General features: G+C 43.4%; 1 protein-coding gene across 1 annotated transcript in view; it reads right to left on the reverse strand.

The window, feature by feature from the left end:
- The window catches only part of OXCT1 (3-oxoacid CoA-transferase 1), an 81,267-nt gene extending 64,681 nt beyond the window's left edge, over window positions 1–16,586 (reverse strand). Inside the window, exons 1-3 of the mRNA XM_054986664.1 lie at window positions 16,215–16,586; window positions 4,895–5,003; window positions 2,807–2,897 (exon numbers count right to left, since the gene is read on the reverse strand). Of these exons, the coding sequence (XP_054842639.1) occupies window positions 2,807–2,897; window positions 4,895–5,003; window positions 16,215–16,322 (308 nt within the window). The 5' untranslated portion in view covers window positions 16,323–16,586. The remainder of the gene's footprint in view (window positions 1–2,806; window positions 2,898–4,894; window positions 5,004–16,214) is intronic.
- Window positions 16,587–17,107: the final 521 nt, after the last annotated feature.

Below are 17,107 nucleotides of genomic sequence, written 5' to 3' on the forward strand. Positions count from 1 at the left end.
ACCCACATACGGGAACACTCAAGGAAAGAAAGCAAGCATTCTCTGGTATTTCAACTGTGGCACTTGTTATACCAACACCAGATATTCTACAGGGTAATGGTAGGTATGGTGTTAGATGTGCCACTCTTTGAATTAGCAGCCACTGGTGTTGAATCAATGCAACACTGTGTACACATGAACTTGGATTTCATCTAAAATTTCTGCAGAGCGAAGGATTTCCATCTACAGCTAGTGACTTCCCTGCTTCCCACAGCTGCTGCAGCCCAAAACACCCTCCAGAATGCTGCTCCTGGGGATGGGGGACCCCAGGAAGAGGCTGGAGGAGGGAAGGTCTGCCATGGGCTGGGAAGGAATTGGCAAAAATCACCCCATCTTTTTATCTGTAGAAATTTTAGGTGGGATCCAATCCATGGACTTCCATGATTAGTTCTTAGACATCTGTATTATTTCATGCATTGCATTCTCCCACTCTCCATCCCATGGTTTAGAGATCAGGAAAGTGCTCCAGACTTTTGTGTACTCTCTACATACACAAATTCTTGAAGGGCTTTTATTGTGTTATTTAACCAGAGTGTGTTGTGGCATCTGAATCTATGGTTTGAGATAATTAGGATAGCCTGAAAAACGCTGTTTTCCTTAGTTACCAACTATAATTATTTCTAAATTTAGATGTCATGGCAAGCTATGGCTATAGCAAGGTATATGAGCGAGATGGAGCTGCACATGAGGAGAGAGGGGAAACATGAAAGCTATGGTAAATTCCTCAATTAGGGTCTGAAGATCAGAAATCTGGTGCTCCAACTGAATCTCTGAGCTAGTTGTGGCCACTGCATGAATGTCAGTGTTAATAACTTTCCATATACCTCATTACAAACCCCAAGACATTATCCAGGCACCAGATTCAAGTTGCAAGAGCATTTCCAGTGGTTGTTCTCCATAATCTAAAATCCCCTTACTCCAAACTCTGGCAAAACCCAAGCAATCTCCTTCCTTTAAATATAAGCATTTCACCGCCAGAGATAAGAGATCTAGAGGAGTAAGCCGTGTTAGTCTGTAGTAGCAAAATAGTCAAGAGTTCAGTAGCACCTTTAAGACTAACCAACTTTACTGTAGCATAAGCTTTCGAGAACCACAGTTCTCTTCGTCAGATGCATGGAGAAACTGGCCAGATATATATAGGTGGTGAGGGGAAGGTGGGGGGGAGTAAAGATAAGAGAAGGGTTTTTTATTACAGAACACAACATGGCTGACTTAGAAAATTTACAAGATCAGATCCCACAACTCCCCTCTTATGCTGTGCCTTGGGCCTGCTTTCCCCCCACTGGCAGCATTTCAAATGGAAGCATTTTGGGCTGCAGTGGGAGAAGAAGCAGAAGGGTTGACAATTTTCAGCAGGACTCAAGCCATGGTCTAGGCCTTATTAACATAACAACAAAATACCAACTTTTATTTCAGATTTCGCTGCTAACGTCGGGCATTGTTCAGGTTTATCTTGGTTGCTGACAGGACTCCAATCTGAGGATTTAAGTCTCCACAGATTTAGCCATGCTGAGAAATAGTTATATTGATGAAACTTTTCACTTTTTGATAATTTATTGAAGTTTTGTATATTAAGGGTCTGCCTGTTAAAAACAAGGTACTAGAATTCTGCTTGTCAAATGCCCCCTTATTTCAGAAGAGTGCCTCTCGTTCTGGAAAATGATTAACATTTATAACATACATTTGACAACATTAACTATCCTGTGCTACAGCCATGACAATGCCACATAATTATGCAATAGCCCCAAAACCCTAGAGGAAAAATAAGAGAGCATAACCTGTTACAGCTTGGGGCACCTCAGTGAATTTGCATAACGTGGTCTAAGAGTGTAAAATTTCAAGATGGGTCTTTCAGAGAGACAATAAGAGCCAAACTGACGTGACAGCACCCTTGAGGCAATGATGGGGATGCCTCCACTATTTCAACAATTAAATTCCTTCTGTTTACAAAAGGTGAGGGGGCTCGATCCTGATTAGGACGGCAGTAGGGGAGGGACTCCGGTCCTCCTCATGTCATTCTGAAGAGCCCAAACCCTCATCTTCTGGCCTCTTCAAAATGGCACGTGGGCAAGAGGAACAGGTACCCCTCCACCACCATCCCAGTAGCCCTGATTAGGACCAGGGACAGCAGTGTTTGTCAACAGCGGAAATTTCATCCCTAAAATGGCAGAGGCATTTCCATCAGCTCGGGGGCTCCTCACATCTAGTTTGACTCTAATATACCATCTCCTGATGTAAGCACGGCTAGATAGCCATTAATCGTTTAAAGCAGTTGCTAATTAAATCTAGCATCAACAGTATTCCAGGCCTCAGCCAGAGCTTTTTCAGCTCTGATGCCAGCCTGGTGGAACGTTCTCCCAGCTCAGACCTGGGCCTTGTGGGATTTATTGTGGTTCTGCCAGGCCTATAAAACGGAGATGTTCCGCCAGGCCTATGGCTGAGGTGGTGGAACTTGTCCTACTGGCCCTCCTTGCTCGGCTCTGCTGCCTTAGATCTTGGCAGATCTCTATTTGTTTATCTGCACTGTCAGGTTTCGACAGTGTTCTTATCCAACTGTTTACCATAAATTGGATTAGTACTGCTTAATTGGTATTTTATATTATTATATTTATAGATTATTACTTCGACTGTGATTGTATCTTATATTTTTGTATGTTATTTAATGTTGTTGTAACCCGCCCTGAGCCTGTATGCGGGGACACCGGGCTAAACAGCAAATAAAATAAATAAAATAATAAATAAAATCCAAGAACAGATGCACACATACCCAGCATTGTTACTGACAGCCGTTATCCCTTTTACACCGGTCTTCAATAAAGCTCCTATGAGGTTCTCGGGAATTCCACAGAGCCCAAAGCCTACGTACAACACAAACAAATTATTCTTGTACACTACATTCTTAAATGCAAAATCCTACAGATCCACTTGACAGGGACAAAGGAAATGAGCACAAATCACAGCTGGCTAATCCAAAGTTTGCATATCTATATTAAAACAGCAAATACCAGGACCAAACATGTGGCCTGTGAAGAGAAAGAACAGCCCAAACTAATACTTGATAAACCAAAGTTGTTTATTTTTAATTTCTGGTAACCATTACATGCAGAGAACAAGAGGAACTCAAAATCTTAAATAAAAATGATCAGAAAATAGGATGACTAGAAATCTGTGCCCTTCCTATTAACATATTTTATTTATTTGTGTCATTTATAGTCTGCCTTTCTCACTGAGACTTAAGGCAGATTACACAGTGTGAGTCAGTACAGTCAGTTCAAGGACATTTCAGTAAACAATGCAATAAGGGATATAATGTAAATTAGCTAAGAGTTAAAACCAGTAGCAATCCAAGCAAGCTTTCTTTCCATTTTTCTCCCTCTCCCCTATTGATCACATCTAAACATCACCCCTTTCTCATCATATTCATCATCATCACAGCTCCCTCATCTGTGGAAATGATCTCTGGGATGGTTTCCCCTTTTTGAAAATAGTGGCTTTTAACATCTCTTCAGGAACAAAACTATACAGACAACGCCTCCTCTTGGTATATTTTGTTCATCCTCAGCCATTGAACTTTCAGTGCATTTCTCTTAGCAATAAAGGCATAAGTCTAGAATCGGTAAGTCACTTTATATGTGACTTTTATAGCCCTTTATAGCTTTAACAGGTTTCAACTTTTGCCTAGATTTTATACAAAGGTTTTTTTTTTTTTTAATATGCCGAGAACTCCACCCACGTCACCTACATGCTGGAGATCCATCTTAACCTAGAAACTTTACAAGCCTATTCTGGAATGAGTTTTATGCTTGGTTTTTAACCTAAATCGCACCTACGCCTTTAAATCACAAAGTTCCCAAGGGAAGGATTCGAGCCACATTTCATCAACTGTGTACGCCCACCTGTATTGATTTATATAATTTATTTAAAATATTTTAAAGCTACCTTTCCACTGGACCTTGGGTCCCCAAGGCAGCGAACAATAAAAACATTAGAACAAGATCAAAAACACATCCAAACGTATTCTAAAAATTAAAACAGAACACCCATCTAGCCTCAGGTAGCAAGGGCATTCAAAGCAGGTCCTCTGAAGATTACCATAGTGGTTGGGTAGGTTGATATGGGAGTAGGCAGTACTTAAGGGACACAGGGCTATACAGGGCTTAAAAAGTAAATACCAGCATCTTGAACTCGGCCAGAACAAACTAGGAGCCATAGTAGATGGGAAAAAATGGGCATGGTATGTTCCCTACGACCCACTCCAGTCCACATTCTGGCCACAGCATTCTGTACCAACTGAAGCTTTCTAACGGTCTTCAAGGGCAGCCCCATATAAAGCACACTGCAGCCTAATCTAGACGTTACTATGGGCCAAACTACAAGTGACGCCTGACACTAGTTGGACACTTGTCAGCTTCCCTCAAGTTTTGATGGGAAATATAGGCGTCCTGGTCTCGCAGCTTCGCTCTCCGACTGCTGTCCAATGGACTTTTCAACTCTCACTTGTCCAACATTCCGCCAAGCTGCCTACATTTCCCATCAAAACTTAAGGGAAGCTGACAAGTGTCCAACCTGTGTCATTCGTCACTTGTAGTTTGGCCCCAAGGTGTGCATCCCAGTGCCAAGATTCTTTTTTCCCCCAGGAAATACCGCAGCTAGCTCACCAGCTCAAGCTGCTGAAAGATGCCCCTAGCCACCATCTTTTCCAGCTGGAGGCCCAGGTTCGGTAGCATACTCAAACTATGAGCCTGCTCCTTCAGAGAGAGTGCAACCCCATCCAGAACAGAAGCCACTTCAGATAAATACTTTTAATTTAAATAACTGAACAAACCTAAGAACAATGGATTCAAGAGTTACTTACCACCAACAAGTAGAGTTGACCCATTGGGTATGTCTTTTACTGCTTCCACTGCATCAGTATAAAATTTGGTGTTGTGACAGCTGCTGGTGGAGAAATAGCAGCCACAAGTCTACAAGAGTAAATATTGGGGGAAGGGGGAGAAGTGAGTACAATTATTACTTAGCCACAATAAAGAACAATTGCTTGTTTGCTGTGTGAGAAAGACAAAATGAGCAAGGAGCAGCAGTTACAATTCAAAATGTATCATGTATGTCTTCAAGGAGGATGTGTGAGGAAGAGGTTCCACCACAAAAGGCTACCAGGCCTCTGTAATTTATATGATTCATCTGTACATCTTTACACTATTTTATAAAGATCTCACAGTTGTTGTTTTTTGTGCCAGTGATTTTTCATTTCCATGTAAAAGATGGCTATGTGTTTGTTTATATATTTAAACTTTGCTATTCTCCCCCATGAAGGCCTAAAACACCTTCAATACTGTTCTCCCCTCCTCCATATTATCCTAACATCTGTGAGACAGGATAGGCTGAGAGAGAATCAATGGCCCAAGTTCATCCGGTGAGCTTCCTTGGCAGAATGGGAATTTGAACCTGGGACTCCCAAATCCTAGTCCAACAGCCACTACACCATGCTGGACTTTGGTCTAACTGTATTTGTGCAGTTTATTTATTATTTACTTTATTTATGCCCCACTTTTCTCCCAAAGGGGATCCAAAACAGCTTACTTTGTTTTCATCTCTTCCATTTTATCCTCACAACATCCCTGTGAGGTAGGTTAGGCTGAGACTGTGTGACTGGCCCAAGGTCACCCAGCAAAGCTTCCATAGCACTGTGGGGATCTGAACCTGAGCTTTCCAGATCCTACTCTGACACTCTAACCACTACACTACACAAACTCTTTTTAGAATTTCTAGTTCTACTACATTAGAGACACAGACACACACACACACACACAGAGACTTGTTTTGGTTGGAGGCGACTTGACAGCACCTAACACACACACATACAAGGGGCACACAAATAAACTGCTGTTTCAGAGGAATGAATCACTGTAGACAGAGCTGCGCATGTGCTGCAATATCAACAAAGTAAAAAAATACACTCACAATATTGGGGCAGAATTCAGCTTCATGAGCATCTCTACTTGTTTTTTAAAAGTTTCTAGCCCTTATGGATGCAAAGAAATGCTTGTAAGTATTAGGACAACATCTGGTGAAATTCACAAGGTAAAAGGACTGTGGTTAGGTACAAAGCTTCAGCACTCTGTTTAACCCTTTGTGTACCGCCCCCTTAATGACTAGCATAAACAGAATACGCATAAGAAAATACGCAAATGTGTTTAATGTGCATAATTTACAGAATGTGGAACTTCTCCCCTGCTTCTCTTAGCACAGTATCTTGGCATCGAGTATGCACATCCTTGCTGATGGTATTCTCTAAGCAAAGTGTTCAAACATTTTGGAATTACAATTTGTAAATCAAAATCCATAAAATAAAATCAATAAAATTTCAAGCCATATTGAAATTACATCTTTTCGTGTGGAAGCCCTGCTGGAAGTAGACTGTGGTTACCATTAGTGAGGGAAATGCATCGACCAATTTTTTTGCATAACCTCTATTATTGTGGCATGTGTTCTAGCACTAACCAGCTAAGGCCAAATCCACAGGTCACTGGATATTGCATGGGGTCGCCAGGTCCCCCTGTGCTCCTGGTGGGAGACGGGGGGCCCAGCACCTACCTGCTCTATACTCTGTTGCGCGCACTCCGCAGCAGCCCAATCCAGGCCGAATCGAGCCTGGATTGGCCTGCGGGAGCGTGCCGTGCTATCCAGGAGCGTGCCATAGGAGGCCCGTGCCTCCCCCACAGACCCCACAGGGGCAGGAAATGGAGGGTGGGAGCAGGGCATCCCCCGCCCCCAGCAGGAGACTGGCAACCCTAATGTTGCAGGATCATTCAGCATTGGGCAGCCTTATCCACACTAGAAAAATCCAATCATGAATGAAGACATGCAGCAGCCTTATACTGAGTCATACTATTTATCTTTCAAGGTGTCTAGTTTGATCAATAGCTGCCCTCCAAGTTCTCAGGCAAAGGTCTTTTCCATCACTACCTGATCCTTTTTTAAAAACATTGAACCTGGGACCTTTTGTATGCTAAACAGATGTTCTACCTCTAAGTTAAGGCCCTCCCTAAAATGCAACAATAGCACAATATCCAAGGTCATATAGAAGTAGCCTAAAATAACAGCCTATGAAATCAAAGCCCCTTTAAGTCACGCCACGTGAGAACTGTTTGTAAATGGAACGCTGTTTGGGAGGGGGGGGGGTATTTCCACCAAGACATTCTAATAGTTTTCCTATGGGAAAAAGGAAAAGAGACAAATCACCCAACCCACACGGTGAGCCAACGCCTGCAAGAAGAGCTCATCCTGCAACATCGAGCTGCCACGTGGAACAACGTAAAGCAGTTTCTACACGGGAGCCTGACATTAGATGGACAAGGCACAGGTGAAGCAAGAGTTGGAGGGTTAGGCTTAATAAAGGAATAGTGACAACAGTGAAGTGGAAGAGAAACTGGTAGCAGAAACTCCAGAAATAGCACAGTCAGAGCAGAGAGGGGTGACAAGTGGAGCCAAGCAATGCGAAGGCAATGTGACTTTCATGCAGCAATTCTGAACACATTCCTTCAGAATTGCTGTTACTGGGCAAGATGCTCAGCATTCTCAACGCTTGTAAGCATGCACTAACTAGACACAGGGCTGAGAGCTTAGTCCACAGATTAACAGAGAGTAGACGACACTTTAAATTTGTTTATTGGGGAAATAAAACCATTCGAGCAGACCATCTACCCCACTGCACTAACCCTAATTTAAATGGCCGCTCATAAACTTTCAGAACCCAGAATCCGATGGAATTTCAGGGCTAAACAGACTACCAGGGAACAGCAAGTGAATTTGCTAAACAGAATATGTTGCAGAAGGATGTATAAAATGTATGACGTGAATCATTAGTTTAAACATGCTTGCACTTTAGCCTGGAATTATTTAGAAATATCTGTAGCATAGGGGAAGGCAAAGAGCATTGTGACAATCTTTTCCATTCAGATTTTTTTAAAAAACACAAAATCAGGAGTGGGAATAAGAAGAAAAAGGAAATGCAAGGCATCTCTGTTAAGTTTCCCATTTTCTATTTCACATTATTAACCCTGCTTGTTCGGTGTGCATCAGATCTATTCTCCCCTCATCCAGTTTTCATCCAGTTTTTTCTCCAAGGAAGACCCGTGCTTCTCTCCCCCTCCAGTATTTTCTCTTATAACCACCTTGGAAAGTAAGTTAAGACAAGAGTGACCTGCCTATGGTCACCAGATGTGTGTGTGGATATAGACAGACAGAGATTCACCACATTTCCATCAATCTGTTAAAGGATTGAGGATACGGTAATATTAAAATTTCATCACTCACTAGCAATGATAGAATTAACTGGCCACTTTAATTCCTGAAAAAATGAACAATGGTAGTTTCCACACGTCCCAGCATAGCGCTAAACTCACAGAACAAGAGCATCTTCCTGGCGTGATTTCTGACATCATTGTGCCTTGATTCCATTCTTGTGGCACGATTCATGGCGCGATGATATCAGCAATCACGCCAGGAAGACGCCCTCGTTCCATGAGTTTAGCGCTACATCGGGTCGTGTGGAAACGACAAGCCATGTCAAAGAGTTGTTCAAAATTAATGTAAAGTTAAGATACCGTTTCATTCCACGGGATATCAAATTTTTAAAAAATGTATTTGAAGAAATAAGTGAAATATTGTGATCCTTTCATAAACCCCACTTACACTTAAGAATAAGGTTACTGAATAGGTAGAAATGAGAAGTTATTATGAGAAGGGTTGCAAGTATTATGAGCAGGGCTTTTTTTCAGTGAGAATGCGGTGGAACGGAGTTCCAGAACCTGTTAAAAATGGTCACATGGCCGGTGGCCCCGCTCCCTGATCTCCAGACAGAGGCGAGTTTAGATTGCCCTCCGTGCCGCCAAGTGGCGATTAGGGGTCTGGAGATTAGGGGGCAGGGCCACCAGCCATGTGACCATTTTCACCTAGGGCAATTTAAACTTTAAAAAACTCCCCCCTTGTTCCAGCTGACCCAAAGTGACGTCATTGTGCGGTCTTGAGTTCCACCACTGAGGTCCACCACCTCTTTTCCCAGAAAAAAAGCCCTGATTATGAGAAGTGTTGCAAAAACCAGTATTCTTAAGCAACTTCAACTGTGACTTCTGCAATCTGTGTCTGGTCCCATTGCTACCATGCTCAACAACTCTTTGGAAGTTTCTTTTCAGCTTTCAGTTTCTTTTCAGAAAGACAAAGGTGAGAAGATTTATGCATAGCGGGCTTCTTTGGGGGGTGGATACTAGGGGCTTGTTATTTTATTTTGGTTTTAACTTGCAGCAATTTAATTATTACTGTAAGTCACCTTGAGCCAAGAGGAAAGGCCACATCTAAGCATTTTTAATAAATTCATGTTTCATGTTTTATACAATGCCTGCTATTCACAAATCAAAGCACTTGTATTTAAGAAAGCTGACATTCCAATCCTAAAAAAAGATTTACTTTGAAGCAGAGCCCAGGGATTTCAATTCCATTCACTTCTAAGTCAGCAGGCAGCCTTTACATTTACATACTAGAAAGCAAGTTCACTTTAAATCAATGGAACTTACTTCCCTAACCAAATAATCACACTTTGGATCACAATGGACAACATCAACAGTAACTAGCAACAGGGGCCAGGCCTTTTTCAAAATCTAGTTACGGTGCCTGTTGTTATGAGAGCCAAAGGCAAAAAAGCCAGTGAGATATAGTGGTTAGAGTATCAGACTAGCATCTGGGAGAACCAGGTTTGAAGCCCCATTCTGCAATGGAAGCTTGCTGGGTTATCCTGGGCCAGTCATATACTCTCAGCCTAACCTATGTCATAGGGTATGAGCTTTTAAGAGTCGGAGCTCCCTTCATCAGATAACAGGTGAGTAACCATGTTGGTCTGTAGCAGAAGAACAAGATTCAGGTCCAGCAGCACCTTAAAAACCAACTGACTCTCAAAAGCTCATACCCTGGAAATCTAGTTGGTCTTTAAGGTGCTACAACCCAAATCTTGCTCTTCTACTACAGACCAACACAGCTAACCACCTGAAAGTATCTCACAGGCTTGGTTGTGGGGCTAAAACAGAAGAGGACAATGTCACCCAGTAAGGGCCCCCCAGTGGGGAGTAAATGAAGTACATAGGATTCTCTGTCTTATTACAATAAATTCATGGTACTTTGGTGTCATCGTTGCGCACAATGTGGATTGGGTAAATGACACGAGTCTGCCAACGGAAAAAGAGAATTAGCCATTTACAAAAGCCAAAGTTTCATGGATTGTAGGACTGCTGACTTTTGAAGTGGGTTCTGTAGCTGTCCCTTTAACAGCGCACATATTTGCAGCACTGATCCAGTGATCATAGTTAGCTCAAGGCTGTAAAAAGGAAGACATGTGCATACTCAGGTCTTAGAAAAGAGCCTAGAACTATTTCTTGGCCTGCCAGGAACCCTAACTAAGCCCAAGCTAAACTTAACAGTGAAATCCTAAGCAGAGTTTCTCTAGTCTAAGCCCACTGATTTCAATGGGCTTGGACTGGAGTAGTCTAGTCTAAACCCATTGATTTCAATGGGCTTGGACTGGAGTAACTCCACTTAGGATTTCACTGTAAATCTTGGATTTATCAAGAGTTATAGTTTAGGCCTGGGAAATAAAGAAAGCTGGTACAAAAAAAACAGGGAAAATAAGAACTTTTTAAAAAAATCCAAATCACATTAATGAGAACATTACCGGGAACATGCCTAGGTGCTATGGCAAAATATCTGTATTAACTCAATTACATGTGTACCAAGTATCAAGGGCCTCTTTACAATGACACAGACTGTTGGTATATCAAATTCAGTATTTTCTATTGTGACTGGCACATCACCTACTTCCTGATCCTCTTAACAATGGATACCAGAACTTGAACCTGGGACCTTTTGCATGTGAAGCAGATGAGCCATGCCCCCCCCTCCCTTTACTCAAATAGTCCATCAAGATGCTACCTGGGAAGACAGTGCAAACTAACCAGGGCAAGTGGTGGCAGTTGAACAGAACAGGCGATTGTTAATCTCAATGTCACTGAACAAGTTTAAACAGATTAACATGCTTTCCACTTCTGATGTGTTTAAACCAGTGCGTTGAACTGAAAGTTGGTTGTTGTGGGTTTTCCGGGCTGTATTGCCGTGGTCTTGGCATTGTAGTTCCTGACGTTTCGCCAGCAGCTGTGGCTGGCATCTTCAGAGGTGTAGCACCTCTGAAGCCACAGCTGCTGGCGAAACGTCAGGAACTACAATGCCAAGACCACGGCAATACAGCCCGGAAAACCCACAACAACCATCGTTCTCCAACCGTGAAAGCCTTCGACAATACATTGAACTGAAAGTGTTAATAAATAAAATGAAACTGCGGACCAGCTTCTGAACTTACATCCAGGCAAGAGATCCAAACTTCAACTCCATATATAATTAATTTGGAAGTAAGAAAAGTATAACAATGACTATTGTTAAATATTTTTAAATACAATATTATATTTTAATATTTGATTTAATAGTGTGATATAGTAAAAGAGAGAGAGGAAAAGTTTCCGAGAATGGCTGTAATAAACTTGCATATGATATTTAAATGATATATGGTTATCGTACTCTAGACAAACTTTGTAACGGGTACCTTAATTTTCCCTTAGTGTAATTTGTATTCCTGCTCCTTTTTTGTTTTGTATCTCTTTTATTATTTAGAAAATAAAAAATATATTTAAAAAATAAACTTCAACTCCAGCAATGATCAGCTGAGTTTGTGTTCTCAGCACGCAAACATAAGGTTGCTAACATTCTGTAACCTCCTTGCATCCAGAGCTCTTAATGGTAGTTTGATGTGTACTGCAGACATTAACAAGTTAATGTTCTTATCTTCACAAAGCCTTCATTTGCCAAATCCTGCACACCAAGTAGCTGTTACAGGCCTAAGAGGAGGCCAGGCAATTTTCTTCTAGGATTTGGCAACTGTACCTACACTGTGGGCATTACATGGCTGAACACTTTTATAATCCATGAAAGACAAAGTATGCAGTAAGAATTTAGATCTGCAATTCAGTTATCAGTTATCCAACATTCTTAATCAGGAAGATTCCTCAAACAGCAGTCCTAGGCACAACATCCCTGTGAGGTAGGTTACGGATGAGAAACTGAATAGCGCAAGAACATACAGTAAGTCCAGGAATTTGAACCTGCATCTTGCTGGTCCTAAAAAGGTCTCCTGGCCAAATAAATGAAAATACACTGGATTTGTGACTAGGCAATTGAACAGAGACATCAAAAGAAACTATGAAAAGCAGCTCCTTGTTCCTATTAATACCTCCATTTGGAACAGAAATAGTAAGAAGTATCTGGTGCTGTGTCACTTTCCAAGCAGCTCCTGGCAGCCAACAGTTTGTTTCCCCTGCCTGGAAAGTCACATGTGGCATTTGATCAACACTGGTACAACAGAAGACCCAAGCAACGGGCTGGTTACCTGTCCTCAAGCGGACACACCTCCCAGCCAATCAAAATGTGCTAACATGGCCAACGTCCTTTACACAGAACCACAAAACACGTCCAACTCGAGTTGCTAACGGGTCTGACAAATGCCCTGCCCTTTTAAACAGAGGTTTAATGAGTGAAAATAGGCAGCTAAAGCCTTTCTGGACATGAAGATAAATAACATTCCATTAAGCCTCTATTAAAGAGATATTTTTTTTTCCTTCCAGGCTTTTAGCAGCCCTACCTCCAAGTCATTCTGTGATGCAGGCAAGCCAAATCCCCTGCAAGCAAAAACTTCAGAAGCCATATGTATAAATCAAGAGAACAGTGGCCAGCATACTTTGGGGAAGTTGTCTTACCATGGACATTGGTGGAGGGAAAGAACTGCAGGCCTCAGGGTAATGAAAGTATTTAGGAATATTTAATTCATTTTTTTTTAAACTTCATTATTCACTGCCTTTCTCCCAATGGGGCCCCACAGTGGCTTACATCTTCTCCTCCCCTCCATTTTTTTCCTCACAACAAATCCTGAGAAATAGGCCAGGCTGAGTGTGTGCAACTGGCCCAGTGAGCTTCCACGACAGAGCAGGGAATCAAATCTGGGTCACCCAAATCCTAGCCTGTCACTCTAGCTACACCACCACACGGGCTCTCCCATACTGAAGTATCCTGTGACGACCTGAAACTGTGCAAATCGCCATGTTCTAGGACACAATTACCAGCCTCTTTGTAGGGCATTCCTCAGGAGCAGCATCCGACGTTTTCTTTAGTGGAGTTTGAATGGGAGTTTTTGAATACTGAAAATTACGTCGGTGAGATAACCATCTTTGAAAAAGACTCGGAAACGGGGACCTCCCCCCCCCCAATGAACCAGTCTGCCCGTCAGATGGTCTAATCCAACCTGCATGTATTTGGACCTATGCTTGAAATTTGACCCTATGAACTTTTTGAGTAAATTCCAAGAATATTGATGGACATTAAAAATATTAATTGTTCATAGGCGATACCATCATGGTTTTGCACTAGCGCTTTATGTATAGTCTGTACAGGGCCCTTTTTCTGGGAAGAGGTGGTGGAACTCAGTGGGTTGCCCTCGGAGAAAATGGTCACATGGCTGGTGGCCCCGCCCCCTGATCTCCAGACAGAGGGGAATTTAGATTGCCTGCTGCGCCGCTTGGCGGCGCGGCGGGCAAGCTAAATTCTCCTCTGTCTGGAGATCAGGGGGCGGGGCCACCAGCCATGTGACCATTTTCAAGAGGTTCCGGAACTCCATTCCCCAACGTTCCATCTGAAAAAAAGCCCTGGTTCTGTATATGAAGACTGTGTGTACTGATATGTATTGAATGGCTGTTTGAATTATGAAACAACAGCAAGAATAATTTTGTAATTTTTCTAAGTCTTTATTTCGTTAGGATTTCACGACTATTTTATCTAATTGCTACCTCTTCTCCTGATTCTCCACAGTTTGTTACACTTTATACCCGAGGAAATGAAACCACAATCCTGCTACGGCACAGATTTAGTCCCATGCTGCAGCCTGAGTTTCACTCTGCGATGTAAAATAAAGGCAATGATCACCCAAGGAACAGGTATTATTATAGGCCCTCCTGGAATGGTACAGCCAAATACTTCATAGCACCCTTATAAAAGAAAATGACACCATTATAGAGTTTTCTGAGAACTCGCCCTGAAACACTGAACTAAGGCAGGGTACATAAAAATAAAGTAGTATTTTCCTTCCTATGCTCTCAATCTACAGCTACTTTTAAGCAATGCAGACTTCATTCCTCACATTTTTAGCCCACCCTTCCCTCCAAGGAGTTCAGGGTGGCAAACACAGCTGAGGCGATCATGCACTATAGTGTGACGGTTACAGTGTTGGACTGGGAACTGAGAGACCCAGGTTCAAATTCCCACTCTGCCATGAAAAACAACTGGGTGACCTTGGTTCAATCACTCACTCTTAGTGTGGCCTACCTTACAGGGTTGTTCTGAGGATAAACTAGAGGAGATAACTATTTGTGCTACCATGAAGGAAGGATGGAAAAAATGTTGTTTTTACTACCACTACTAGTAAAACATTTTAATAGACACCACTATGCTTGGTGGCATATATAACGCTCATCTGCAATTTGTAGTAGGCAGTTGACAAAAAGGGATCTATTGAAAGGTTAAGACATGAATAGCCAAAAGGATGAGGGGACCCAGAACCAGCTTTCAGGACTAAGCAGAGCCCCTGGGACACGTGAAACTGTAGCATTTCTGAATCTCTCTTAAGCGCTCTAAACATGTGCTATTATATTTTATTCAACATAACACAACCCATCCCACCCACGTAATATCTGGCATTAGCAAAAAAGCTTTGAGGTCACTGCTAGATCTGAGCTCAAATATCACCTAATCAGGAAAAGCTCAGAGTTGGGAGGGGGGGGGGGCAATCCTACAGCACACAGCTTTGCAAGTAAGAGACAACTTGTGTGGGTAGCAGCTAGAGTATCAGAGGCGGATCTGAGAGACTCACGTTCAAATCCCTGTTCTGCCATGGAAGCTCTGCCAGTCACAATTTCTCAGCCTAACCTACCTCACAAGGTAGTTGTGAAGATAAAATAGAGGAGAGGAGCATGATATAAGCCATCCTGTATCCCCACTGGGAAGAAAAGTGGTACAAAAATGAAATAAAAGAAATAACTCTCTAAGCCTCACGTACCTCACAAGGCTATTATTGTGAGGATAAAATGGAGTGTGTGAGAATGTTGTAAGCTGCTGGGGCTCTCACTTGGAAGTAAAGCAGAATTCAAGTATGTCAGTAAAATCAATGGGACTAGTACCAATCTTCCTGAAATCCAGCGTCCCTCATTTCTAAAATAAATGCTAACTGTAGTGAAACGAGTTCTGCAGAATCTTAGAAATGAAGGTTAATTTGGCCCAAAAGTTTCTACATTGGCAGAACCCCCAAATTCTACTTTTTTTGACAAAAGATACCTCAGATCAAGAAGGCAATAATAAATACGCTTCCTCGGAAGCAAGATCCATTGTTGCCGCTGGGGCTTGCTTCCGAGTAGCCATTCATAGTCCCCAGGTCTTCGAAGCAGCGTAAGAATAGCTCAAGCATAATGATAGGTCAAAGGAAATGAGGAACTGCAGGCCGCGCATAGCGCAGCGTCCTCCCCAAGGTTAGCCTGACCAGGCCAAGCGTGTCATTGTTTGCAAGCGCTGAAGGACTCCGCGCGGCAGGTAACCCGTTGGCCGCGGCCGGAGAGACGCGCCGTGCTTGCTGCAACACATCGTGGGCCGCCTCACAAGGGCACGCAGCACGCCAAGAGCAGCAGGGGGATCTAGGCCCGCCCGAGCAAAGGGAAGAAGGTTGGAACTGCAGCAAGAAGGGAATGCGGCCAAGGGACACGTTGGTCTGGTGGCGTTGCCAACCCCAATTTGGGAAATTCCTGGAGATTTGGGGAGGGACTCAGCATGGAGGCCACCTTCCCAATCAGCCATTCTCTCCAAGGAGACTGAGCTCTGTAATCTGGAGATCAGTTGCAATTCAGGGGGATCTCCAGCCCCCACCTGGAGGTCTGGCAACCCTCTCAGTAGCTCAACCCCGTTGCAATGAAATGGGCCCTGGACAGAGATGCCTCCTGCTCCAGGGGGCCGATGCGGGGCCCGGAGCTTTGCGGGCTGCTCCTTACCTTCGCCTGCGTCCGGAGCCAGAATTGCAGAGTCCCGTTTCGGGGAGCCCAGCTGGAAGCGACGGGGAGGCACCGGCTGAGCCGGGAGAGGAGACTCTGGGCCGCCATCTTCGAGCGAGTTGCAGCGCGCAAAAGCAGGCAGGGGCTGGAGCAGGCGGCGGGCCGGTGGCGGCGGATGCCCTGCCCCCTCCGCGCTGGGCTGCTGGAAAAACCCCGAGGGCGGCCGGCGAATGGGAGGCGTCGCAGGCCCAGAGACCGGGGGAAGGTCGGGGGCTCGGCCCGACACCCACTGACGTCGCCTTTAACTCTTCCGAGGCTGGGCTGGCAGGAAGAACGCGTCTGTTGCGCGCTTCACGTGCACTCCCGAGGCCTAGCCTCCACCAGGAGAAGCGTCCTGACACGGAAGACTGGCCGTTTCTGAACGCCCTCCATGTTTAACACGCCTCCCTCCATGGAGGAAAACTAGCCTATCAGGATGAACAAAATTATGTATTTAGAAGACCTGTATGCAGGGCCAGTGCCAGGGTTTCTGGCGCCTGAGGCAAGATACCTACTTGCGCCCCCCCCCCACTAACCAATTATAAAAAACAGAAGAAATGTAGGAAAAATGAAAATTGCAAAACTTAAAACTTTTTACATTTTTAATTTAATTTTTTCTTAATTTAAATTTAAATTTTTAAATAAGTGTGAGAATAAATAACAATAAATCTTTTGTTTTTCTTTCTTAAACAGGAAACAGATAACAAATCACAAATAACTTTGAATAAACCTGTGAACTGTGATGTCAAAAATATGTCTCTTGCATGTTTTCATTTCAGGCACGTCAAAATCTCACTTTGCGTGCCTTTTCTCTTGCAAGGTTTTCACAGGGCATGCAAGGTTCTCTCTTCCTC

Source organism: Eublepharis macularius, chromosome 8 (assembly GCF_028583425.1).
Source record: "Eublepharis macularius isolate TG4126 chromosome 8, MPM_Emac_v1.0, whole genome shotgun sequence".
Classification (NCBI taxonomy): Eukaryota; Metazoa; Chordata; class Lepidosauria; order Squamata; family Eublepharidae; genus Eublepharis; species Eublepharis macularius.